At 31.7% G+C, this 20,836-nt stretch overlaps 1 protein-coding gene across 13 annotated transcripts in view; it reads left to right on the forward strand.

Moving 5' to 3' along the window:
- SLO2 (slowpoke 2) overlaps positions 1–20,836 on the forward strand; it is a 471,240-nt gene that overhangs the window by 365,611 nt on the left and 84,793 nt on the right. For all 13 annotated transcript variants that reach the window (XM_067050782.1, XM_067050783.1, XM_067050787.1 and 10 more), the window contains exons 6-8: positions 2,622–2,705; positions 5,871–5,965; positions 13,357–13,540. In XM_067050782.1, the coding sequence (XP_066906883.1) occupies positions 2,622–2,705; positions 5,871–5,965; positions 13,357–13,540 (363 nt within the window). The remainder of the gene's footprint in view (positions 1–2,621; positions 2,706–5,870; positions 5,966–13,356; positions 13,541–20,836) is intronic.

Genomic DNA, 20,836 nt, shown 5'->3' on the forward strand with positions numbered 1-20,836 from the left:
GAATGCGCTTCGTCAAGAACAGCCGCGGTGCCCATATGCCCGAAATCATTTTCAAATGTTAATGTCACGTATTGATCTTTCGAATAAAAAAAAATTTTGATTACAATTTAATTTTTTGTGTTATTTTTTACAATTTCAAGTTCTATCGGGCTCAAAAAAACACCCTATATAAGTACTTCAAAAATTACTTAAAATGTTGCCAATAGAGGTGGGGGAACGAGGAAGGTCTGATAACCCGTTTCTTTCAAAATGAATGAACTATAGTTCGAAAAATATAAAAACTGCTATTTTTTATTCAAGTTCATCACTAGTATCGTAGTAAGTTAGGTTTTTCGTTAAAACTGTCATACAAGTACGGTGAAGGCAATGTTCTGTTCAAATGATTCATAGAAAAGAATAGTTTATTTAAAATAATATTATCGAATAACAATTTTCTTAGAACAGTATAAATATTTTTGAAATAATCAATAAATAGGAAAACAACAAATTTTGATATAAAAGAACTACTCACTTCATAAAACGTATTTTATTATCATACATGTTATTTTTACTAACTAGTAAATAATAAGAGGGATGAAAACAAATAGAATAGAGTTCTCTGATTTATTTCATTCGTTCGTTTTAGTACTATTTTTTTCCTTTTTTTTTTTTTTTTTACAATTATTAAGAACTGAATTTTGTAAATGAACAGTCTATTAACGTTTTGGAAAAATTGAAGAAAGGACCACCACTAGTTGCCAAGCAACAGGAAAAGAAGTAGCTTAAAAGAGCTGCCCATTAGTACTTTTGTTGTAATTTATGTTATATTTCTGATAAAGATAAACTCCTCCCTATAACTACAGGAACGATCAGACCCTTAACACATGGAAGAGAAAAACTAACAGTGAACTGCTTGCAGATACTACAGGTCAGTTAATATCTCATGAAATAACGGCAAGGAGGTTAAGATGAGTGGCGACATGTGGCTCGAAGCAATCTATCAGGACGTCTCTACACAACAATTAATGCCATTATAGTAGGGAAGAGACCAAGTGGGAGGCCACAAACCAGATGGATAGATAGAATCAATAAAGATATGAGAGAAACTGGAAAGCACTAGCCTTAGATAGGCAGGCGTGGAGAAGGCTGGTTGTTGTTGTTGATTGTTGCTTAAAGGCCTAAAACCCTCTGGTCATTAACGCCTATGGCATGATTAAAGTAAAAAAATATATAAAAATAAAAAATTAAAATCTAAGAGGAGTTATAATTTAGAAAGAAGGCGATGCTCTTCTAAAAATTCAAATACTAATGTAATTTTAGCTTCCTCATCTGTGAGAGCTTCTAATAAATTTGGGGTAAGTCCTATTCTGTTTATTGTTGGCAAATAGTGAGTAGATTCTTTAAAAATATTTCTAATCGTGAGAATGGACTGACAATATTTGCACGTTGGAGGTGGCAGTTTTCTGATCAGAGTAGAGGAGAGTATGACCTATTCTCAAGCGGGTTAGAGCAACTTACTCCCTACGGCTGTTGCAGTAGGATGTCGACCATGGTTTTACTGATCGTTTTATTTCTTTTAATTTAACAGGAGAGATTTCAGCCCACTTAACCTGCCATTTTTCTAATATTTGTAATTTAAGGGGTGCACTGAGTTCTGATGGGGTAACAACGGCGGTGCCTCGGCCAGGGAGCGTGAGTGCCTCTCTGGCAGCTTTGTCTGCGAGCTCGTTACCAACAATGCCAATGTGGCTTGGAGCCCATATGAAAATAATGGACTTACCTTGCTGTGATAGTTTTTGAAGAAAAGATTGAATTTTTATGATGAGTGGATATTCGGGGTACAACTGGGAGAAGGCTGGTTTTGGCGGCCAAAGATCTACAAGGTACCGAATTGTTTTTCTGATTATTAGAGTTCTAAAAAAAAAACAGTGATGAAATTAAAATCATTCAACTGACTTAATAATGACCCAACGATATACACATATAATTGCAATCAAGGGGATTTATTTTATTCATTCGATTAGGTTTAAGCTATTTTTAATTACAGTTCAAGAGGGAGGGGAACATTTGTTTACAGGACATTTTCATATGGTTGAAAACTTTTTTTTTTTTTATTTCCTTTATAATTATTCGAAATTTGTTTCTACAGCTAACCATATATTTTGTTTTTAAGGCATATATACTTAATTCATCTTATGCATTTATAATTTAAATAATAATTATTTAACGATGAAAGGAATATGGTCCGGGTGCGGTCAAGAAAAACTCAAATAGTAGAAATATACTAATTTAATGAGCCAACGTTTCGCCCCACGTTGCAGGGCTTCTTCAGGGCTATTTTGACGGCAGTCAAAACTAAAAATGAAAATGTTTTTATAATTATTTAACGTATATAAATATGTGCAAACAATGAACTAAACACTCTATATAATATACAAGGAGGAAGATTGTAATGGATTCTAACTTTTTGAGCACAGAGGTACATTCCAAAGAGGTTCCAGCTTACATTAGGAATAATGTACCTATCAAAAGTTTTAGTAATATTTATTTTTTTTTTCATAATTATTTTTTTATATACATATATATAGTGAAAGGCATGATGTTTATAAAATTATTAATAATGCATATTGATTTGTTATCAGATCGCGTTCCCGGCTTGTCGGCACCTGTTCATTCCTGTCTTCTTGAATTGCTGGCTGGCCAAGAAGTCACTTGAAAACATGTTCGTAAGTAATAGCCAATATCTCAAAAGTAAATTATATTTTGTAAAACTTATACTTACTTATTCCTTAGGAATCCAATTTTAGAAATGGACTAAAAATCTTGATTTAGGATCTCCATATAGGCATTTTATAAAAGAAAGCGGGGGAATTAGAGATCGTTCTCCAAGATGATATTTTACCTTTAAAAGAAGCGAAAAAAAAAACTCAAATGAATTTTTTAAAATTAATAACTTAAGCATTAGTGAGATTAAAAAATAGTAATCTAATTTTTTTTCAATTAAACAAAATATAATAAATCTTCTATAAAATTATTAATTTTTTATATTTTATTATAAAAAAGTAATATAAATCCTTTATTGTCCTTGATTTAAAGTAAGTTGCGAGTTGCTACAATTGAATTAATGGAAATCAAACGATTTTTTTTTTTTTTCGTAGAGAACTAAATTGACTTTCAAATGCCTTTCTTGCTAAGGCAAGTAAAAAAAGTGGGGAGTGGGGTGTGGTCAGAAATAAACAACAATCATTTATTCATGCCGACGTTTCGACCTGAATTTCAGGTCTTCATCTGGGAGTCCGGACAGAGGTTCAGACTGGACTGCTTTATTTGTTATTATTCTTTGGTTTTGTTTATTTCCTATTATTTGTGACCACACCCTCCCTCACCCCCCCCCGACCATCTTCGCATAACTTTATATTACTTTCTTATAGTATTATATCTTAATACCTAGTTTTATTTTTTTTTTTTTTTAATGGGGTAAATATAATTATTAAAATTAAAAATACACATACACGACATGGATAAAAATTGTTAACAAAACTATCTTATTTTTAGGATTGTATGGGTGCATGAATATAGGACAATTGTCTCGAAACGTTGTACAATCAAGAAAAATATAAAATAGATTATATTCATCTTTGGAAGTTTTTAAACCTCAAAAAATTTAAAACAAAAAATTTTTTTGTTCATTATAATATGATCGTTATCTTGTTTTCTTTAGCCCCAATGAAGGCCTTGAATTCAGACCGAAACTTCGGCACAAATAAATTAGTTTCACTTAGTTTTAATCATTACGACTTTATTTACCACTCCCCTACCCCTGACATACTTCTCTCAATATAAAAATTGCTGAAGCCTAGCTGAGTTTCTAAAATACATTGTACATCTGATAAATAATAGTTTTCAGATTAAATTGGAAGGGACATAGTAGGACAAGTAATGATATATAAATGTGAAGAGTAGAGGCAGACGAAAGATAACACAGCCGTAGCAGAGGGAATGGGAGAATGGGATTCCCAAAGCCTAACAACTACTGTCACTCGGAATCCACCCACAAATTTACAGCTATATCGCAGGGAAACTTTATTCTCTACCACCCTGCTCTCGCAATTCTCTTTTACCTTCACTCCTTCCGAGCCTACTATACCTCATCTACGAAGATAACATACTCACCTCAGTCTAAATTAGGCATAATCAACAATATTTTCACTATATTGAATTCAATTAAACTTTTTTTGTTGATGCTAAGCCGAAAAATATTCGAGAGTTCTAGCTAATGCACTGTAGTTGCCGAAAAATAATATATATTACATAATTTTAGAGATTTTTTATACTATCGTATACCACTTTTGATCTTTTTTTACTTAATGTTTATTATATACCAATTGAATGGTTCTTTCATGTAAAATAAGAAAAAAAGTTTGTTTATTGTATTAAATGAGCTTAATTGTATAAAAAAAATTACAAATAAAAATCACTTCTAATAAAGTAGGCCAAAAACAAATTGTTGAAAAATCAAGTCAGATTCTTTCTTACCGTATTTTAAAACCATAAATAAGTATTTTCATTGAAAATAAAAATTATAAATTAATACCTCCTCAAAATGTCCTCCAAATCTAATGTAACTACAACTGTTTGAAAGTTGAATTCCTGATCTTCGAACCCATATGAACAGTTTTTAAGTTTATTTATGTTGTATGGAAGAAAAAGCAGTTTTAAATAAAAAAAAATTCTGGTTATATTTTATTTTTATCTTTCGTTATAATTTGTTTACGAAGGTATATTTTACACTTTAATTTCGTTCAAATTAGTTTCATCCTCTTGAAGATATTACATTTTTTTGTATTTTCCGAAACGAAACCGAAGCCCTCATAGAAGTGCGAAAATTTTTCAGTAAAAACATTTTTTTTCGATTTCTGTTAAAATTCGTTTTACAGCTTTTTCTGAGGCGCCCAAAACTAATATAAACTTAATTTCTCTATAAAAAAAAAAGGTTTATTCTACTTTCCTAGTTCAGTCGGAATTAATTATTTTTAAACTGAGTTCTTATTTTGGAACATGGTGATAATAATTTACCATTCTATTAATTTTCGAATGGAGAATAACAAAAAAATATTTTCAAATAAATTAAATAAACACTTATTTATAAAACGAAAATCGTTTTCTATAAAATAAAATATTAGATAAAAATCTTTTTTTTATAAAACGATATTCAGAGTCGTTATTAGATTCCTAAAAATTAATATTAAATACGAATTTTCATAAAAATATTTGTCCTGGTCCACATCTCAATCTCAGTCGTTCTGAATCATTACATAAATATATTTTCTTCGAATCAGCAGGGTAAAATACTCGTATATATTTATTGTTACAAAATTGTTTAGGAAAACAATAACGAATCCGTATAGCGATTTTGATTTTTGTGAATTAGTTTTTGATTTTTCTTTTTTTTTTTTTTTTTTAACTGATCTGACTAGACTTCCCTCTCTTTTACATATATCTCTTTAAAGCTTTCACTCGGCTCCTATTGTTATGTTGTTACCTAGGATCTTTCCCAGTTTTAATTTTACACAATATTATTAATTTATTTTAGTTTATATATTTTTTTAAAGAATATGCTCCATTAATTAGAAACTATAGTAATATCAGGACCTGGTGAAGGCCAGGTATTTGTTCAAATATTCTCTCATCATCATACTATTCTAAGAATAATGTTTGGGTAAACCATTTAATATAATACAAACCGATGGGTTTTTTTTCCTCGTTGTAATATTTTTTTTTTTTTACTTTAGGTAGTTTAAACATAATAAAATAAGATTTCTGCTAAATTGAACTGAAAAGGGATAGACATAATTATTTTTACTAAGATAAGATTGATTGATCTGTTCCAGAACGACTTGCACCGAGCTATGCAGAAGTCCCAGTCAGCGCTCTCGCAGCAGCTCATGATTCTCTCTGCAACTTTATTGTGCCTCGTCTTTACCAGGTAACTTTACTTTTTTAAAAAAAGATTTAATTAAAACTTTAAATATATTTATTATCATACTATTTTCCATGGGTTACAAATTATTTGTGCACTTTATATATACTTTTTTATTATTTATTATTTTTAAGTTGGGAACAATATTTCTATATGGGTTAGAGTGCTTTGGACCGGAGATGATTTGACTTAAAAAATACTCATTTTTGCATCTGGACCAATTTATAAGATACTCATACATTCTTGTACAAGAACAACGTTTTATTCTTTAAACTAATTTATCACAACTCGCAAAACAAGAACTTTTTGTTTGGTAAATTTGGCATAATTCGTCCAAGTGGTATATTACATCGACCACGTGACTTAAAACACAAAGTTCAGTGTTCCATTGCAAAAATCTCAAAACTTTAAAAATGAAAATTTGACAAAATAGGTTATAAAAAAATATAATTTAGGAACTCTTTCTTTATTATTTATGCTATTGCCTAAATTTATGTAAAAAATATTCAGTTGGAAACTCGCAAAAATTAAGGTTTGAAAAAATGATTACACGTGATTTATAGAAAAACGATTCAAATATAGAAATTATATAAAATTTATTAAGGTTTATTAATTTGGATTGGAGGATTGATTTAGGTCTGACGATCTGGTACAAAGTACAATCTATGACATGTCCTTTTCCTGGCCATTCCGATGGTCCAAATATTGTACTGATAATGAGAAAAATAAAAAAAAACTTTCCATTAATATTTTGTAGACAATGACCACAAAAATCATTCAGGAATATCGCTGATTGACCGTATGTAAGAACAAAAGGAAGGATGGTGTGGGTGCTGTAATAAAAATAAAAACTCAAATAGTGATTAAAATATTTATATTGAGCCAACGTTTCGCCCCACGTTACAGGGCTTTCAGACTAGAAGTCAGAGCGAAAGTGACAAAGCAGTCTGAAATCCCTGATTAAGTCTTGTAACGAGGGTAGAAACGTTGGCTGAATATTTTAATCACAATTTGAGTTTTTATTTTGAAAAAAAAAAACAGTAAAGAATCTTCAACTCCATTAAATTTTTAACACGACTAGGACTAACCTCTACTGGTCTTCCACACTAGATGTAAGCATAAAAAAAAGTTACAGAAAAGAGCTGATCGTTATCACGAACTGTTATCACTAATAGGTGATAAGTATAAGTTGTTACTGTTGATCCAGGACGAACTATGACTCCGAATTTTCTAACCACTCAAACACCTCTACACCGAATATGTGACAGTTGAAAATTTTACGTTTTTGGAACTATGTATGCCTCTTGCCTAGGACCAGTATATAATACTGCCTTAACAGTAGTATAACACATCAAGAGCCTAAATTTCGCTGAACTATAGATTCTTGTCACATTCCCATCAGTAATTATTTAATGCTGTCTATTCCTTCAGGACTACATAGCGGTAAGGCGTGAATGTATGTTTCGTTCAGTTCAGGTTATCAGAGTTTTATATTTTTTGAGAAATTACTACATACAAGTATTTTATTTTAATATCAATGTTCCAATCATTAATTAATCACAGGTGAGCATGTAATCAATGAAAGTAACTCGTTCGACCTATCCTATCAGTTAACCAGACATCGCAATATGTATGATTAATATTTATGGGAATTCAGCACTTGGGGCATGTTTAGATCGTCCATCTCATGAGTGAGCGAAGCGAGTCCAAGTTGACAGAAAAATAAAAAGTTTTGTACCAGTAAGTACACGTCTCTGGAGTAGTGCTTCGGAACTATTACCTATAAGGGATAAATGGTAAATGTGAAAAATTGTATTAGTCGATTAATAACAGTAAACTATATTAGTGAAAATATAAAGTCCAAATTCAACAGTTTAAAATAATGCTAGAGCGAAAAAAAATTAAGAATCAGTAAATAAACCAAATTACAAGATAACTGTTGAGTGAAATGAATAAATGATATACGGTTAGTTTGTGAGGAACGCAAAAGAGAGCGCTCGGCTTTGCCGTGATGTTGATGGTTTCCGGTCGTTGAGTCCTTGACGGCGCTCAAGAATGTCGTTAGCTATTTCCTCCTCTACCAAAGTGCTTTGATCTCGATGACATCATTTGGGATAATTAACATCGAAACCTGATTATTTTAACATCTTTTGAGTGCCTTGTCTTTCTTAATTTTACTCTGCCTAGACAAAATGTCAATATATTCTTTAATGGTACATGTGTACTATATATCCGGCCATTAGTGCAGGTCATAACAATTCATTTATACAAACTTAAAGCATATTAATTGCTAAAAAAGGTTGTGTGATTTTTTTTTTTTTTTTATTATTATTTTAAGGCATCAACCACCACAGGAACCACCATATGTACTTACAGCTTTGGAGTAGTAATTATGTCCCTTACTATTTAGGTTTAAATATTTGAAGAACATTTTTCTATTTCTGTTTAAATTTTAAATCTTTGATAAAATGTATGAAAAATATTTCACCACTTATTCAAACAGCCGATTAACCGATTTTTTTTCTAAATGTTTGTAAATAGTATTATTAAAATTAAGAATGAAAAAAGAAAATTATATGTACATAAAAATCAATTAAATAAATACATTTACAATATATTAAATTATCAAAAATTGAAGTAATATAAAAAGAAAAAGAAAAATGAATATGTGATTGAATAAATATGCAAGTAGATTTACAGATTTAAAGAAGTAAATATAAAGTTATAAATCTAAGCTAATAGCTGTAACTAATATTAATAATATTAATTAAATTTGTTGAAAAGAGGAGGGAGAAATAATTAAGAAGGAGACGAAAGATGATAGAAAAGTATATAAGATAGTTAAAAGAAACATACCGTCTGTAGGCGGGTCAAATACCAAGTATAATGGTGGGCAGATCGTGAATTACAAAATACAAAATAGTAATACATGAACTGAAGTAAAAAAGGCAACTATAGTTATTTATTATTATTAATATAATAATTTATTACTAGTTTAGTATATAGTTGCCTTTTTTATATTCAATACTAGACTAATGTTCAACATTAAGAAAATATTAATATTAAAGGAAATAACCAAAATTTTGAATTAAAAAAAAAATTGAAACTATACATTCATATTATTTCCCAGTATTATAGCGCAGACAAGTTTTGAAAGCCTTGAAGACTATTGTGGGATATCTCATATTCACATCTCTTCGGGTTATGATTTACGGGTTTCCAGGGTAGTTATTGCCAGAGTTGGGGAACAGACATCGTCCTGTCATAAGGAAAATTGTTTCTTGAATGTTAGAAGAGTTAGTGGTTTTTTATTGTGAACATTACTTGCTTTAAGATAGCTCACTTTTCTTATCAACAAGAGGAGCAGGGCCTTATCGACCTTAAACAAGAAGATCACTACAGCGACGAAGATCCATTTGCAAAGAGGTGGGTGTCTTTAATATTGAACGAGTCTCTGGAAGGCAAGAACTGTGCCCTCAGTAGTCGGATAAATCCTTAATATCCTTCGTCTTTAGCTTCCTGTTTAATCTTGGTCTTTTCCTTCATCAACTGATGAACCTCACTGATGTATCTATTCTGGTATTCCTTCTGAAATGTACATTTCTTAGTTACTGTAAAAAAAAAATCAAACAATCCGCAATTGAAATTATATATCCAATAAACTATTTAATTATGGCTTTACATTTCAATCATTTAAGGTATTACGTATTAGTGAATTTAAAAATACTGACAAATATTTTTTTATTTTGTTTGCCAAACATATTCATTTTTAAAAATGTTATACAGTAAAATAGTTTTCCTCTAGAGTAATAATAATATTTATTTATGGATAAGTATTACAATCTGCCAGAAATTGAGCAATAATTAATAGTGATAAATGATCACATTTATTTAAAATTATTAAAAAATTTTTTTTTTAATAAACTATAATAAAATCTATTAAATTAAATGTATCTGTACCGCTACAACCCATTAAGGGTCAGTGGTTCAGTACTTTATAAGGGAATACTGTTACTAGACTAACGGTTCTGTAAGGAGGTTCTTTGGTGAGAATCACGCTCGACCGCCAGATTTTTACCCAATTTAGGAGACTGGGTGGGCCTCAGGAGAGCTCTAGAACCCACAAGAGTTGACTCTACAGTGTAACAGAAAACAATATTCTGCCCAGCCGGATTCTGGTCCTTGGAGTTAGTAGCCACGGGCCTTACCCAGCGGCTACCCACACCCTATATATACATATAAAGTATAAGACAAAAAAAATTGAACCTAATCAAACTATGTTCATGAAGTAATATGGTGAAAATAAAAAGAGTAAAACTATGAACTAATATATCAATAAAATAAAAGCACCATTCTCATTTACACTCTCGACCTGAGGATCCCCGAGCCCACTCTATGAGGGGTTGAGCAGGGATCTTCCAGATCCCAACGCATCTCTCTCACCACGTAATAAACCATTGGAGACTGGGTAAGTGCGCTAAAGCCGCAAACACTCCACAGGATAGTTGAGTTTATTTTACAATAGGTCTCTTGGCCACTGTCGTTTCAACCTTGGATGTGGATTGTTCGGAAAAAATATCAAGCTTGATTTTTTTTGTCTTCCACAGCCCTGCCACTCAGTGTAATTGCAATTATAATGAATTTCCAATTACTTTAATTAGAAACTGCGGAAAATCTCAAACTTGATTTTTTGTTTTTATCAGCCATTCGATTTAATTTAAATAAAAAGAACGAGCCCAAAATATATAAATTCTTAAAGACATCGTTTTAAGAGCCTCAAAGCAATTTTCTGTAATTAGGTGAGTTAGAGAATACGAGCCGAGATTGTGAAGTGAGATTTAGGCTCCATGAATTACTATATACAACTATTATATGCAACTTCTCGACTAATATTACAATAATAATTACATATAAACTCCTAACACTTACCAGTAAACATGTTATTATTTATATACACCAAAATGGTCAAGGTGGGAAATGAAGAACGGGGATGTGGGTGGAACTGAATAAAAACGTTCCTAGGATTTCAAAAAGGATAAATCATCAAAGTTTGTGATTATGAAAACGTAATAAGAAGACAAATGAAATCCAAATTGCCCATTTGAAACGAATTCCTTTTAATTTTTCTTAGTACAAGAGTCCAAGAAGAGAAAAAAGCAACTATTTCACCTTAATTTGTGATTAATTTAATGAAAACTTTTTATAATTCCTAGTTATAATAAATGAGTCTGCCAAGTGTAGGTAGGATGAATAAAAAATAGCAGCTGTTTAAAAACATTTTTAAAAAATGTCCATTCGAAGCTCCACATCGTTAAAACTACCACACTAAAAAATCTAATAGAACAAGATTTAAAGTAAATTCACTAAAATATGAGCCTAAAAAACACTCTTTACCTTTTTTTTTTAATAATCCTTTTGCTGGAAGAGTCTTATGGAATTAAAAAGGATTTAGTGAATGACATAAATTCTTCCTTATTAAAAAACAATAGTTTATTTCATATCATCAGCAACGTTTCGGGGGGGGGGGGGTGAAGATGGAGGAAATCTCCCGAAACGTTGCTGATGATATGAAATAAACTATTGTTTTTTAATAAGGAAGAATTTATGTCATTCACTCTTTACCTTTTATATTCCCGAGATACAGTTTTTTAAAAGCAACATTTCATAAAAAAATGTACTGAAAAATCAGTAGCTAGAGAATTTATTGTAAGAAATCCAAATATGAAGGGACTTTAGGTTGAGGGAGGAAAAACTTTATTAAAATATAAATATAAAGTTGTGCTGCCCGGGTTGCTTGCTACACAGCATACTTATTTTACTCTAATCAGAAGATATTTTTAATCTAACAACAAACAGGCCTAAACAAGTATACAATAATAATTATAAACATTAGTAATATATAACGCAAGAACATGACTTTTTTTTCATCCCTTTGGTTCTTTTATTTTTTTATGCTTTTTTTTTACCCTTTTCTTTTCCTTTTTTCATGATTTTTTTTTCCTCCTTTCCATCTTTTTCCCTTTCATATTTTGGTTTTAACCCGATATGCCTTTAACAGAACAATGTATAGAATAAAGATAGACATATGAGAAAATATAAGAAAGATAATTAAGTAATAAATACATAACAAATTATAATGTAGGGACTTTAGGTATCGATCATTGCTCCATTCAAGTCAGCCTTAAGGAGAGCTCTTTGTAACAGTCTAGAAGGTCAATAAAAACCATATTTATGTGTTTGATTATTAGTTTATTTTTATTCGTTATCTACATATGTAAAGAACCATGAGAATTATTACTGCAATTAAAACTAGTTGAATGTTCTAAAAGTTTTCTTGATATTTACCAATAAGTTAACAAGATGATGACTGCTAGTTGTTCGGACAAAATTTCATATTCATACGTAAATATCATAAAAACTATTTCCCTTACGAGTATAAACGTTATATACTACTTTATAGCACATTAAAATATCTTTAATTTGATTGCTGGCAGACATAATTCTGAGTTACAGATTTCCATAAATCAAAAAATTTATCCGAACAAGAAGAAAAAAATTTAGTGAATTTATTTTGGAAAATAACGTTTCATATTTCCTCAGATAAAGATTTCCCACAATCAATCACAAGTTATTTTATTTATAATCTTAATATTTTCTTGAGACTGGTAATTTTTTAATAAATAATTCAAACTCTATCCATTATAGTCTCAAAGCTTTTTATTTCTCTTGTACGTCCAACGTTTCGGCCAATCCGGCCATCTTCAGGGACAATCTACTCAATACAACTTTGAAACCATATAATTCAAACAACTCTAAATTCATGCAGGCTATTCTGCCCAGGTCAAAAACATCAATATCTAATTAGTCAATTATCACTTAAAATAAATTCAAATTTATTTATCTCCAGACACTATTCCTTAAACTTTTATCACCTTCAGAGGTAGTTTCAAAGATTTGCAGCTCCGAATGAAAAATTAATTTTTTTAACATTTTAAAACAACCACCATTTTCATATTCTCTAATTATATTTGGCAGACTCATCAATTTTGACTAGTAACTATTCATCGATTTCATTAAAGTATTTAACAGTTGGGGAGAAATAACTGACTTATTCTCCAGCGGGCTCGTGTATTATCGCCTCCACCTTCCCCTACGCACTCATTAATCTTCATGATAAATCTAGGTTCTTCTAACTTTGTTATTGTTATTGTTGTTTATTTTAATGGCTACCTATGGGAAAGCATTTATCTAAGAATGAGTTTGATCCAATCTCTCAACTATATCCAACATAGAATCTTAGTTATTTATAATGGACGTCTCAGCAAACTAACTTGACTTGATTTTACTCTCATACAGTTGAAACATGTTTTAATTACTGGACCTCTTCATTATTCCAGCGTGTGCGGTATTCAGCACTTCCAGCGAGCGGGTCATCGACACTTGAACCTCTTCCAGAGCACCTACTACGTCGTGGTGACCTTCTCTACGGTCGGTTACGGCGACTTCGTCCCCGACATCTGGCCCTCTCAGCTCTACATGGTCATTATGATCTGCGTAGCCCTCATCGTCCTTCCTACTCAGGTATTTATACTTGCATTATACTCACCAAAATATCATATTAACTTTTCAAATCATCCGAATCTCAACCCATGTCCACTACTATAATACACCTCGGGTATAGAAATGATTTTGGCCACGAAATCCTTTCTTATCCATAATTCTTATGACTTCAGGTTTTTCACTCAGCATCCACTGACTTTCAGCAGAAGTGAGCCGAGGAGAAAGTTTGATCTCAAAGTACACTATTTTAACTTCACATTCTGTGAGTAAATTCTGCAGGGAACTTACTTCAATATTTATTGAAGAGGAGTGTGGAAAAACCTAAAACTTTTTTAACTCACCAGTGGGGGAGGGTGTGAAGAGTATTCTCTGAGCTTCGGCCTCGACCTGAAAATGTTGGTAAAATTGATTTCTTTCAATTTTACTTACATTCACTTTTACAGATAATAACGCCTCGGGGAATTTTATACAACAATTTTCTTAGTTCGAAGTTGATTCTTAAATGTCCTCATCTTCCGCAGAGCAGTGTGTAGAACCAGATTTCTAATCCTGGATCCTGCCGATCCTCCAACTGGCCGAGTCTGTTCCACTCCATTCCTCTCTTGTCCAAGCGGTTTCCTTGGCCTTCTTCAATCGCCTGTTTTTCATACATCACTTTTGCCATTATTTCCTCCTGCATTCTTGCACCATTTTTAAATAGCCAAACTACCTTATATTTTCTGCCAAACCCAGGTTCTCGAATTTTGTATTCTCACTTGACGGGAAGGGAGAAGAGACACCTTTTTCGTAACTGCTCAGGTCATTAATGAATCTAGTAAGTTTAAATGTTATTAATACAGAGAAAGAAATACTTTATTCATGCTGCCCAAATACATCGGGTTGCTACATTACACAGCATACTGATCAACCCGTGACTAGACAAATATAAGTTACATATTTTTACATGATATAATATAATATATAATAGATACATAAAATTTTTTTTTCTTCCACAGTTTTCTTTTACTTTTCTTTTACAATTAATATCAGTCTACAGACTAACTACAAGTTTTTCAATTTATTCCTTTTTTTTTTTCTTTCACTTCTATTTCATTTAATCAACAAATCCCCCTAAATAACAAATATTAAAAAATAATAACTAAAACAACAAATAAGATATGCGATGCATGCCATCCCACTTCTGGATAAACTCCCATACTCATTAATTTCCATGCACGTGGTGATGTATAATTCCCAGGGAGTCAAGTATTATATTCTCTGTCATCCTAGCCACGTCCTGGACATCGACCCCGAGCTCCTCCATGAAGCTCCTAGTTGTGCTGGGAATCGTTCCACGGGCTCCGAACCAGAGGCCTCTCACGTTGAAGTCTCACGGAACTTTTCCTTGAGGAAAGGGATACATTTATCGTAGATTTCCTTCTTTTCCCTATCTACCTTATTTGCCTAATCAAGATCATTATTTTCATATCTCACGGTGGGATCCAGAATGATTGCCGACTTCCCCTTCTTAGGAAAAGCAACAATATCCGCACATCTTGTGGATCCATCCGTATCTACGCAGTAGACTAATAAAATAATATTTCTAAATAAAAATTATTATAAAATAAAATAATATTTCTACGTTATACTTTTGTTATTCTTGAAAAATTATTACTTTCATCTTTTTAGATGTATCCTTATTTTTATTTTTATTTACCTATAAATGGAATACATAGTAAGGGGGAGAAGTATTGCATTCGTGAATAATTTTGAATTTTTCCTCTCTAAGTGTTTATGAAGAGACGTCGTGGTATACTGAAATCACATGTTTGAAACGGATATAAACCTGAGATGTGACTGCAATTTATATAGCTAATTTATCCATCTACACATGGACGCGCACACTAAAATTTTATTTATCTTGGGAACACATAACGTATAAAAAGAAAACAATAAAATGTCCAAATATTATATAATTATGTCAATAATTCAATTAAAGTTTCTATTTTTACTCTACATATTAAATTTATACAGCTAGATTTTTGATTAAAGTGCATCTAACAATTTGCAACATTGCTACACCAGAGAACTTCCTTGTTGCCACACACCTCCCTTAACTGTTGGCCTTAATGATCACTAGGCGAGATTACTAACAGTTTCCTCTGAGAGAGCTTACATATTTTCATATAGTATACAATATTAAGTCGGCTACAGCAGCGCGCTCCCTCACCGCGGTCGATAGCTTAGTTAACATTACACAATGGAATCCAAATTTAGTTTAATTATGTACATCTCATTTATACAATTATATGCTTTACTAAAACAGGTCAAAAGTATAATTTTTTTTTGTAAGTTAAAACTAAAATTGAGACAGCGACTTCACACAAAACCGTGTCTTACAGCATCTCTATGGTACTAGATGTTTACAGAACAATACAGACAGATTTACTGTACAAGACCACATTAAAACATAAAATTGTATGACAAACTCTGCTACCTTACCAAGAGACTAGTACAAGATATTTCTACAACATTCCCGACAACATGTGCTGAAGACTAAAAAGGAGCTGGATGAGGGATCTCCTAAGCTAACCAATCATCTCCAGCTCTATCATGCCACTCCTGACATTGTTTTAATTTGGCAAGATACCACATTCCTTGGTTGTCTTAAATCTGAAGGCGGGTGTGGATAATAAATAAGATCAATAAAAATTAAAAAAAAAAAATTTATTACTCGCTTAAACTATATAGTTTGGTAGTTACAAATCAATATTTATAAATAAGTTTAATATTCCTGGTTACCAAATGACTCATATAACAATTTTTTTATTAATGATTTAGAATAATAGAGAAATATATTTATGAACTCTGAGTTTTGTTGTGATCCTTCTTTCAATCTCAATCTTAATTGAAATTTACAACTGCATATTATATAATACATTCAGTAAATTTTATTTCAGTTATAAAGGAGTGATTCAGACGTTTAGAGAAACGTGGCACTCTAATAACGTTTTTACATTAACAGGTCTCGTGGCCATCTTCTTTTCAGGCACCACGAAGGATTTTCAGCAATAGAAGGGGAAACAAGATTAGAAACTAGTGGATTTCTGGTTCGGGCCAGATCGGTTACATATAGAACAATAAAGTCTTTATGGATGATTTTATTTGTGACCAAGTAAGGAGTATTCAGGATTTTTCGAAAGATGCTGGATTAGATACGAGAAAAATTCCAAGGTTTAGTGGAGCCCCAAAGCTGTACTCCGTATGTGCAGATTGCATTTCATTACAGTCATGTAGATCAATCTTTTATAATGAATTGGAAGTTTAGTCCATTTGTCCAATAAGTGCTGTAATAGTCGAAATCGACATGCAGTTTCCTGTCTTTTCAGTCTTGTGTGAGAATTCCAGGTTAGTAAAATAAATAAATAAATAAAAATTAGTTTCTCAAAACTATTAAATAAATGAATGAAATATGGTCCTTGTTTATAAATAAAAAAAAAATCATCAATCCAGTTTATAGAAGAGTAAGAAAAAAAGTTTGCTTTTTGCATATCTGAGTTCGATGCAGAGCCCATTTCAGATCCAGCGGCTCTTCAAGCAACAGAACTAGAAGCGGCCAGCGTTCGATAAAGTTTTCAGAACCCACTTTATTAGGGAAGCCATTGTGGAAGGTAACAGTTCCCTAAGGTAATGCATATTGGATCGACGAAGCGGTGGAAGTTAGGGAACAGAGCTGGGGATTGGGGAAAGGCGGGACAATAGTTCTCCTCTCTTCAAGATTATTAATAAAAGCTGCAATGTGTGACAATGGATTCTCGCCAACTGTCAGCCCATTGTTGCCACGGGGTAACAATGACTGCCGCGACTTCTACACCTGTCGCATTCTCTGTCGTTATTGTCTGGCAAATCTCAACGAGGAAACGAAGCTCGCTCTGTTGGCGAAGTATAAGAGCTTCGCCATCTTGAATATAAACAACTTGACATTTATGTAACTGAAAAACAATAACCAAAAGAAATAAAAACTAAGTTCTCAATTCAAAAAAATATTATGGTTGTTTTACAAAATAAATTATTTGAAGATTAAAGAGATTAGAATAATAATTTGAAAAATTTCATTATAGAATAAATTTATAGATTGGAGACAAATACTCTCTCCCCACTGTTCAGGAAATTACTGTTCTTAGAAAATGACAAAAATTATCCTTTAACGTGGTGGATCATCTGAGTAGATAAATCATACGCATCGATATAATGCGTTTAATATCATGTTGTTTAAATATAATGTAACCTAAAACAATAATAAAATGATCTGAAAATAAAAATGTAATAGAAATAAATAGTGATATGAATCAATGTCGAATCTGTGGCACTGAGGGGTACACGACACAATTACATATTCAATTACGACATGATGGATTGCCTTATGCTTTTTTCTGTGTTATGATCTCCTGTTGTGAGATTGGGACATGTCGTTTATCGACCAATATTCTTCTCGTGAGTGTTAGTTTCAAAAGTAAGATGAGTAAGACACAGAGAGCGGGTTTCACGCCACTTTTTCAATTTTAGCCAGTTTTTGAATATTGCTTGATTTAACTATCTTATATATCTTCTTCCCACAGCATTAAGCAGTACTTAATGCTTAGCAAGTAAATGCTAAATTTGATTTTGAAAAAAAGATTTGACGAAGCCCTGCAACGTGGGGCGAAACGTTGGCTCAATAAAATAGTATAATTATCTACTATTTGAGTTTTTTTTTTTACCGCACCCGGACCATATTTCATTCATTTATTTAATAGTTTTGAGAAACTAATTTTTATTTATTTATTTATGGGTGGGGTGTTACCTAGAGGTAACCAACCTCTTCTAACTCTTCCTTCAGCTACACTGCCCAGCTATAAAATTAAACTTTTTTGTTTTATGACCCCGTTCCTAGATATTTCCAACCATGGTGGGAAAACAAGCTTTCATTACGTGGGGTCGCCACAGCAATGAAAAAAGGGAATTTCGGTTGAAAGAATATTTTATAATACTCCTTTCTACATTGGGTTTTTGAGTATGTTTGTATAAATTTAGAGCATATTTAGTGAGTTTAATTTGATACAAAAAAAAAGGTTAGTTAAGCTTTCCATGTATTAATATTATAAATTAAATAATAAAGCTGATTATTACAGGATTTTCGTGTTTAATACACATTTTGTATTTTTTGCTGAACTATTACTCATTTTTTTTTTTACTGAGCATTTTTCGGGTTCTTACTGCAAAAAAACCGGTCTCTAATTATAATCAACAAATGTCGCATAGTTACACTGCAAAAAAAAAAAACTTAATGTATGTTGCAAAAAGTGTTCAAATATGAATTGAAATAGCCAAACTCATATTTTTAACATACATGTGCAAATAATTTTCAAAATTAGTTTATATCCCACTTAAAACGAAAACGCATTTCTTGCTAATTATGGAATTAACTTCATCTAGAGAAAGATTAGAAATTTTCGTTCCAATAGGACGTGTTCGGTTTATCACGAAGATATAATTTTTTTTAAATTTATTTATTCAATGATATTTACAACTTTACATAAAAGTACATCCAGTAAATTTGATTTATGATCATAATGGTATAATACAGGCATTTAGAGAAACTACCCATTGGTAGCACACTAATAATATTTCTACATTAGAAATATTATAAATATTTATTTATTAGAAATGTAGGTCTCGAGGCCATTTTCTTTTCATGCGCCTCGAAGGATTTTCAAGAATAGAAGAGGAAACAAGGTTAGAAATTAGTGGGTTTGGGTCGTTAGAGAGTTCACTATGGAAGGATTGATATCTGGTTCGGGCTAAATCGGTTACATACTGGAACATTAAAGTCTTTATGGACAATTTTATTTGGGACAGAAGCATTGAGAATTTTTCGAAGGATTTTGGATGGGTTACGAGAAGAATTAGAAGGTTTAATGGAGCCTCAAAATATACTACCTTGAGGAACACCAGTGGACTGAGAAAAGAGATATGAATAAGAAACCTAATTGTTTACTTGGAATAATCTATCAGTGAGAAAGGAATGATGAGAAAGTATGTAGGAGGTAGGAATTTACAGAATTTATAAAGCAACCCCAGGCGCTAAACTCGATAAAAGTCTAAATAATTATAGAACTATAATTTATGCGTCAAATGAATGCTATAAAGTAATAATTTGGTCAAGTGTGATCGTAAACCACGTGCTCTGGTTTTATATGGACTTAGGCAGCTATTGAAGCCCTAGGAACAACTGGAGCAAGTGGTTTACGACTATAACATTTGACCAAATTATTACTTTATGGTCCATTCAATTAATTCATTTATTTGTTTTATTCTATTTTTTAGGACTTAGCAGCAAAAAAACGAAACACTATATACCTACAGCTAATATTCTATGCTAAGAAGAAACCTAAACAGTGAAATTTGCAAAAATTAAGAGAAATAATGAACACTTTTTCAAGCTAAAACAGAATGACCTGTTGAGTAATAAATTGCTCTCTATTAGACGAGAGGTAACTAGTGCCTAGCTAGCGCAGGGGCAAATGGACCCATTTAGCTTTACCTTTGTGCAATTTGATTAATTAAACTTAATGACATCATAGGCCCTAGCTTTAATCCTTAATTACAATTGCTTACTATTTCAATCAGTACGTTTATAGACAAAGGACGTCGTGCATATCGAAACCATTTGGTCTAAACACACTAATGCCGTATAAATAATTGTTATAATAAGAATGAGTATAAATGTTTTGTAGAAGAATGTTTTTCGAAAGGCTGAGGTCATGATGACCATACTACATAGGATTTCTATTCCGACTATGTGGAAGGTTAGGGTGTATATAAGGAAAAATCATAAGACATAAGGCACTCTCTGTTATATGTTGAATGCATTCTCTGTTATGACGATGAAAGATTTCTACTCACTAAAAAACCACCTCCCAATTATTCTTCAGAGACGCTGTCAAGCATTACTGCCTACATCTTCTGTGTACAACTTATTTCAAGCAACGCCATTGGCTGGCCTCTTCTTTCTCGCTCTTGTGCTCTGAGCATTCTACCAATTCGCGCAGCATAGTCTGCTACAACACTCCAATTTTTCTGCCTAGTCGTCATTAAAGTTTTTAGGAACTGATTTCCTGCCCAGTCTCATCTCTTCCTTTTCTTGAGCAAAGCCTGGACAACGGGAAAACGAATGTTATAACTAGGAAATAGGAAAAGAGTAATAATAGAGTTTAAATCTATTAAAAAATGTTTATGGTGTAAGCCGAAAAATTAAGAATAAATCTTAATTAAATTAAATTGAAAATGTAAATTAAT

The sequence above is a fragment of the Halyomorpha halys genome, unplaced genomic scaffold (genome assembly GCF_000696795.3).
Source record: "Halyomorpha halys isolate HHAL.00 unplaced genomic scaffold, Hhal_1.1 Scaffold333.1, whole genome shotgun sequence".
Classification (NCBI taxonomy): Eukaryota; Metazoa; Arthropoda; class Insecta; order Hemiptera; family Pentatomidae; genus Halyomorpha; species Halyomorpha halys.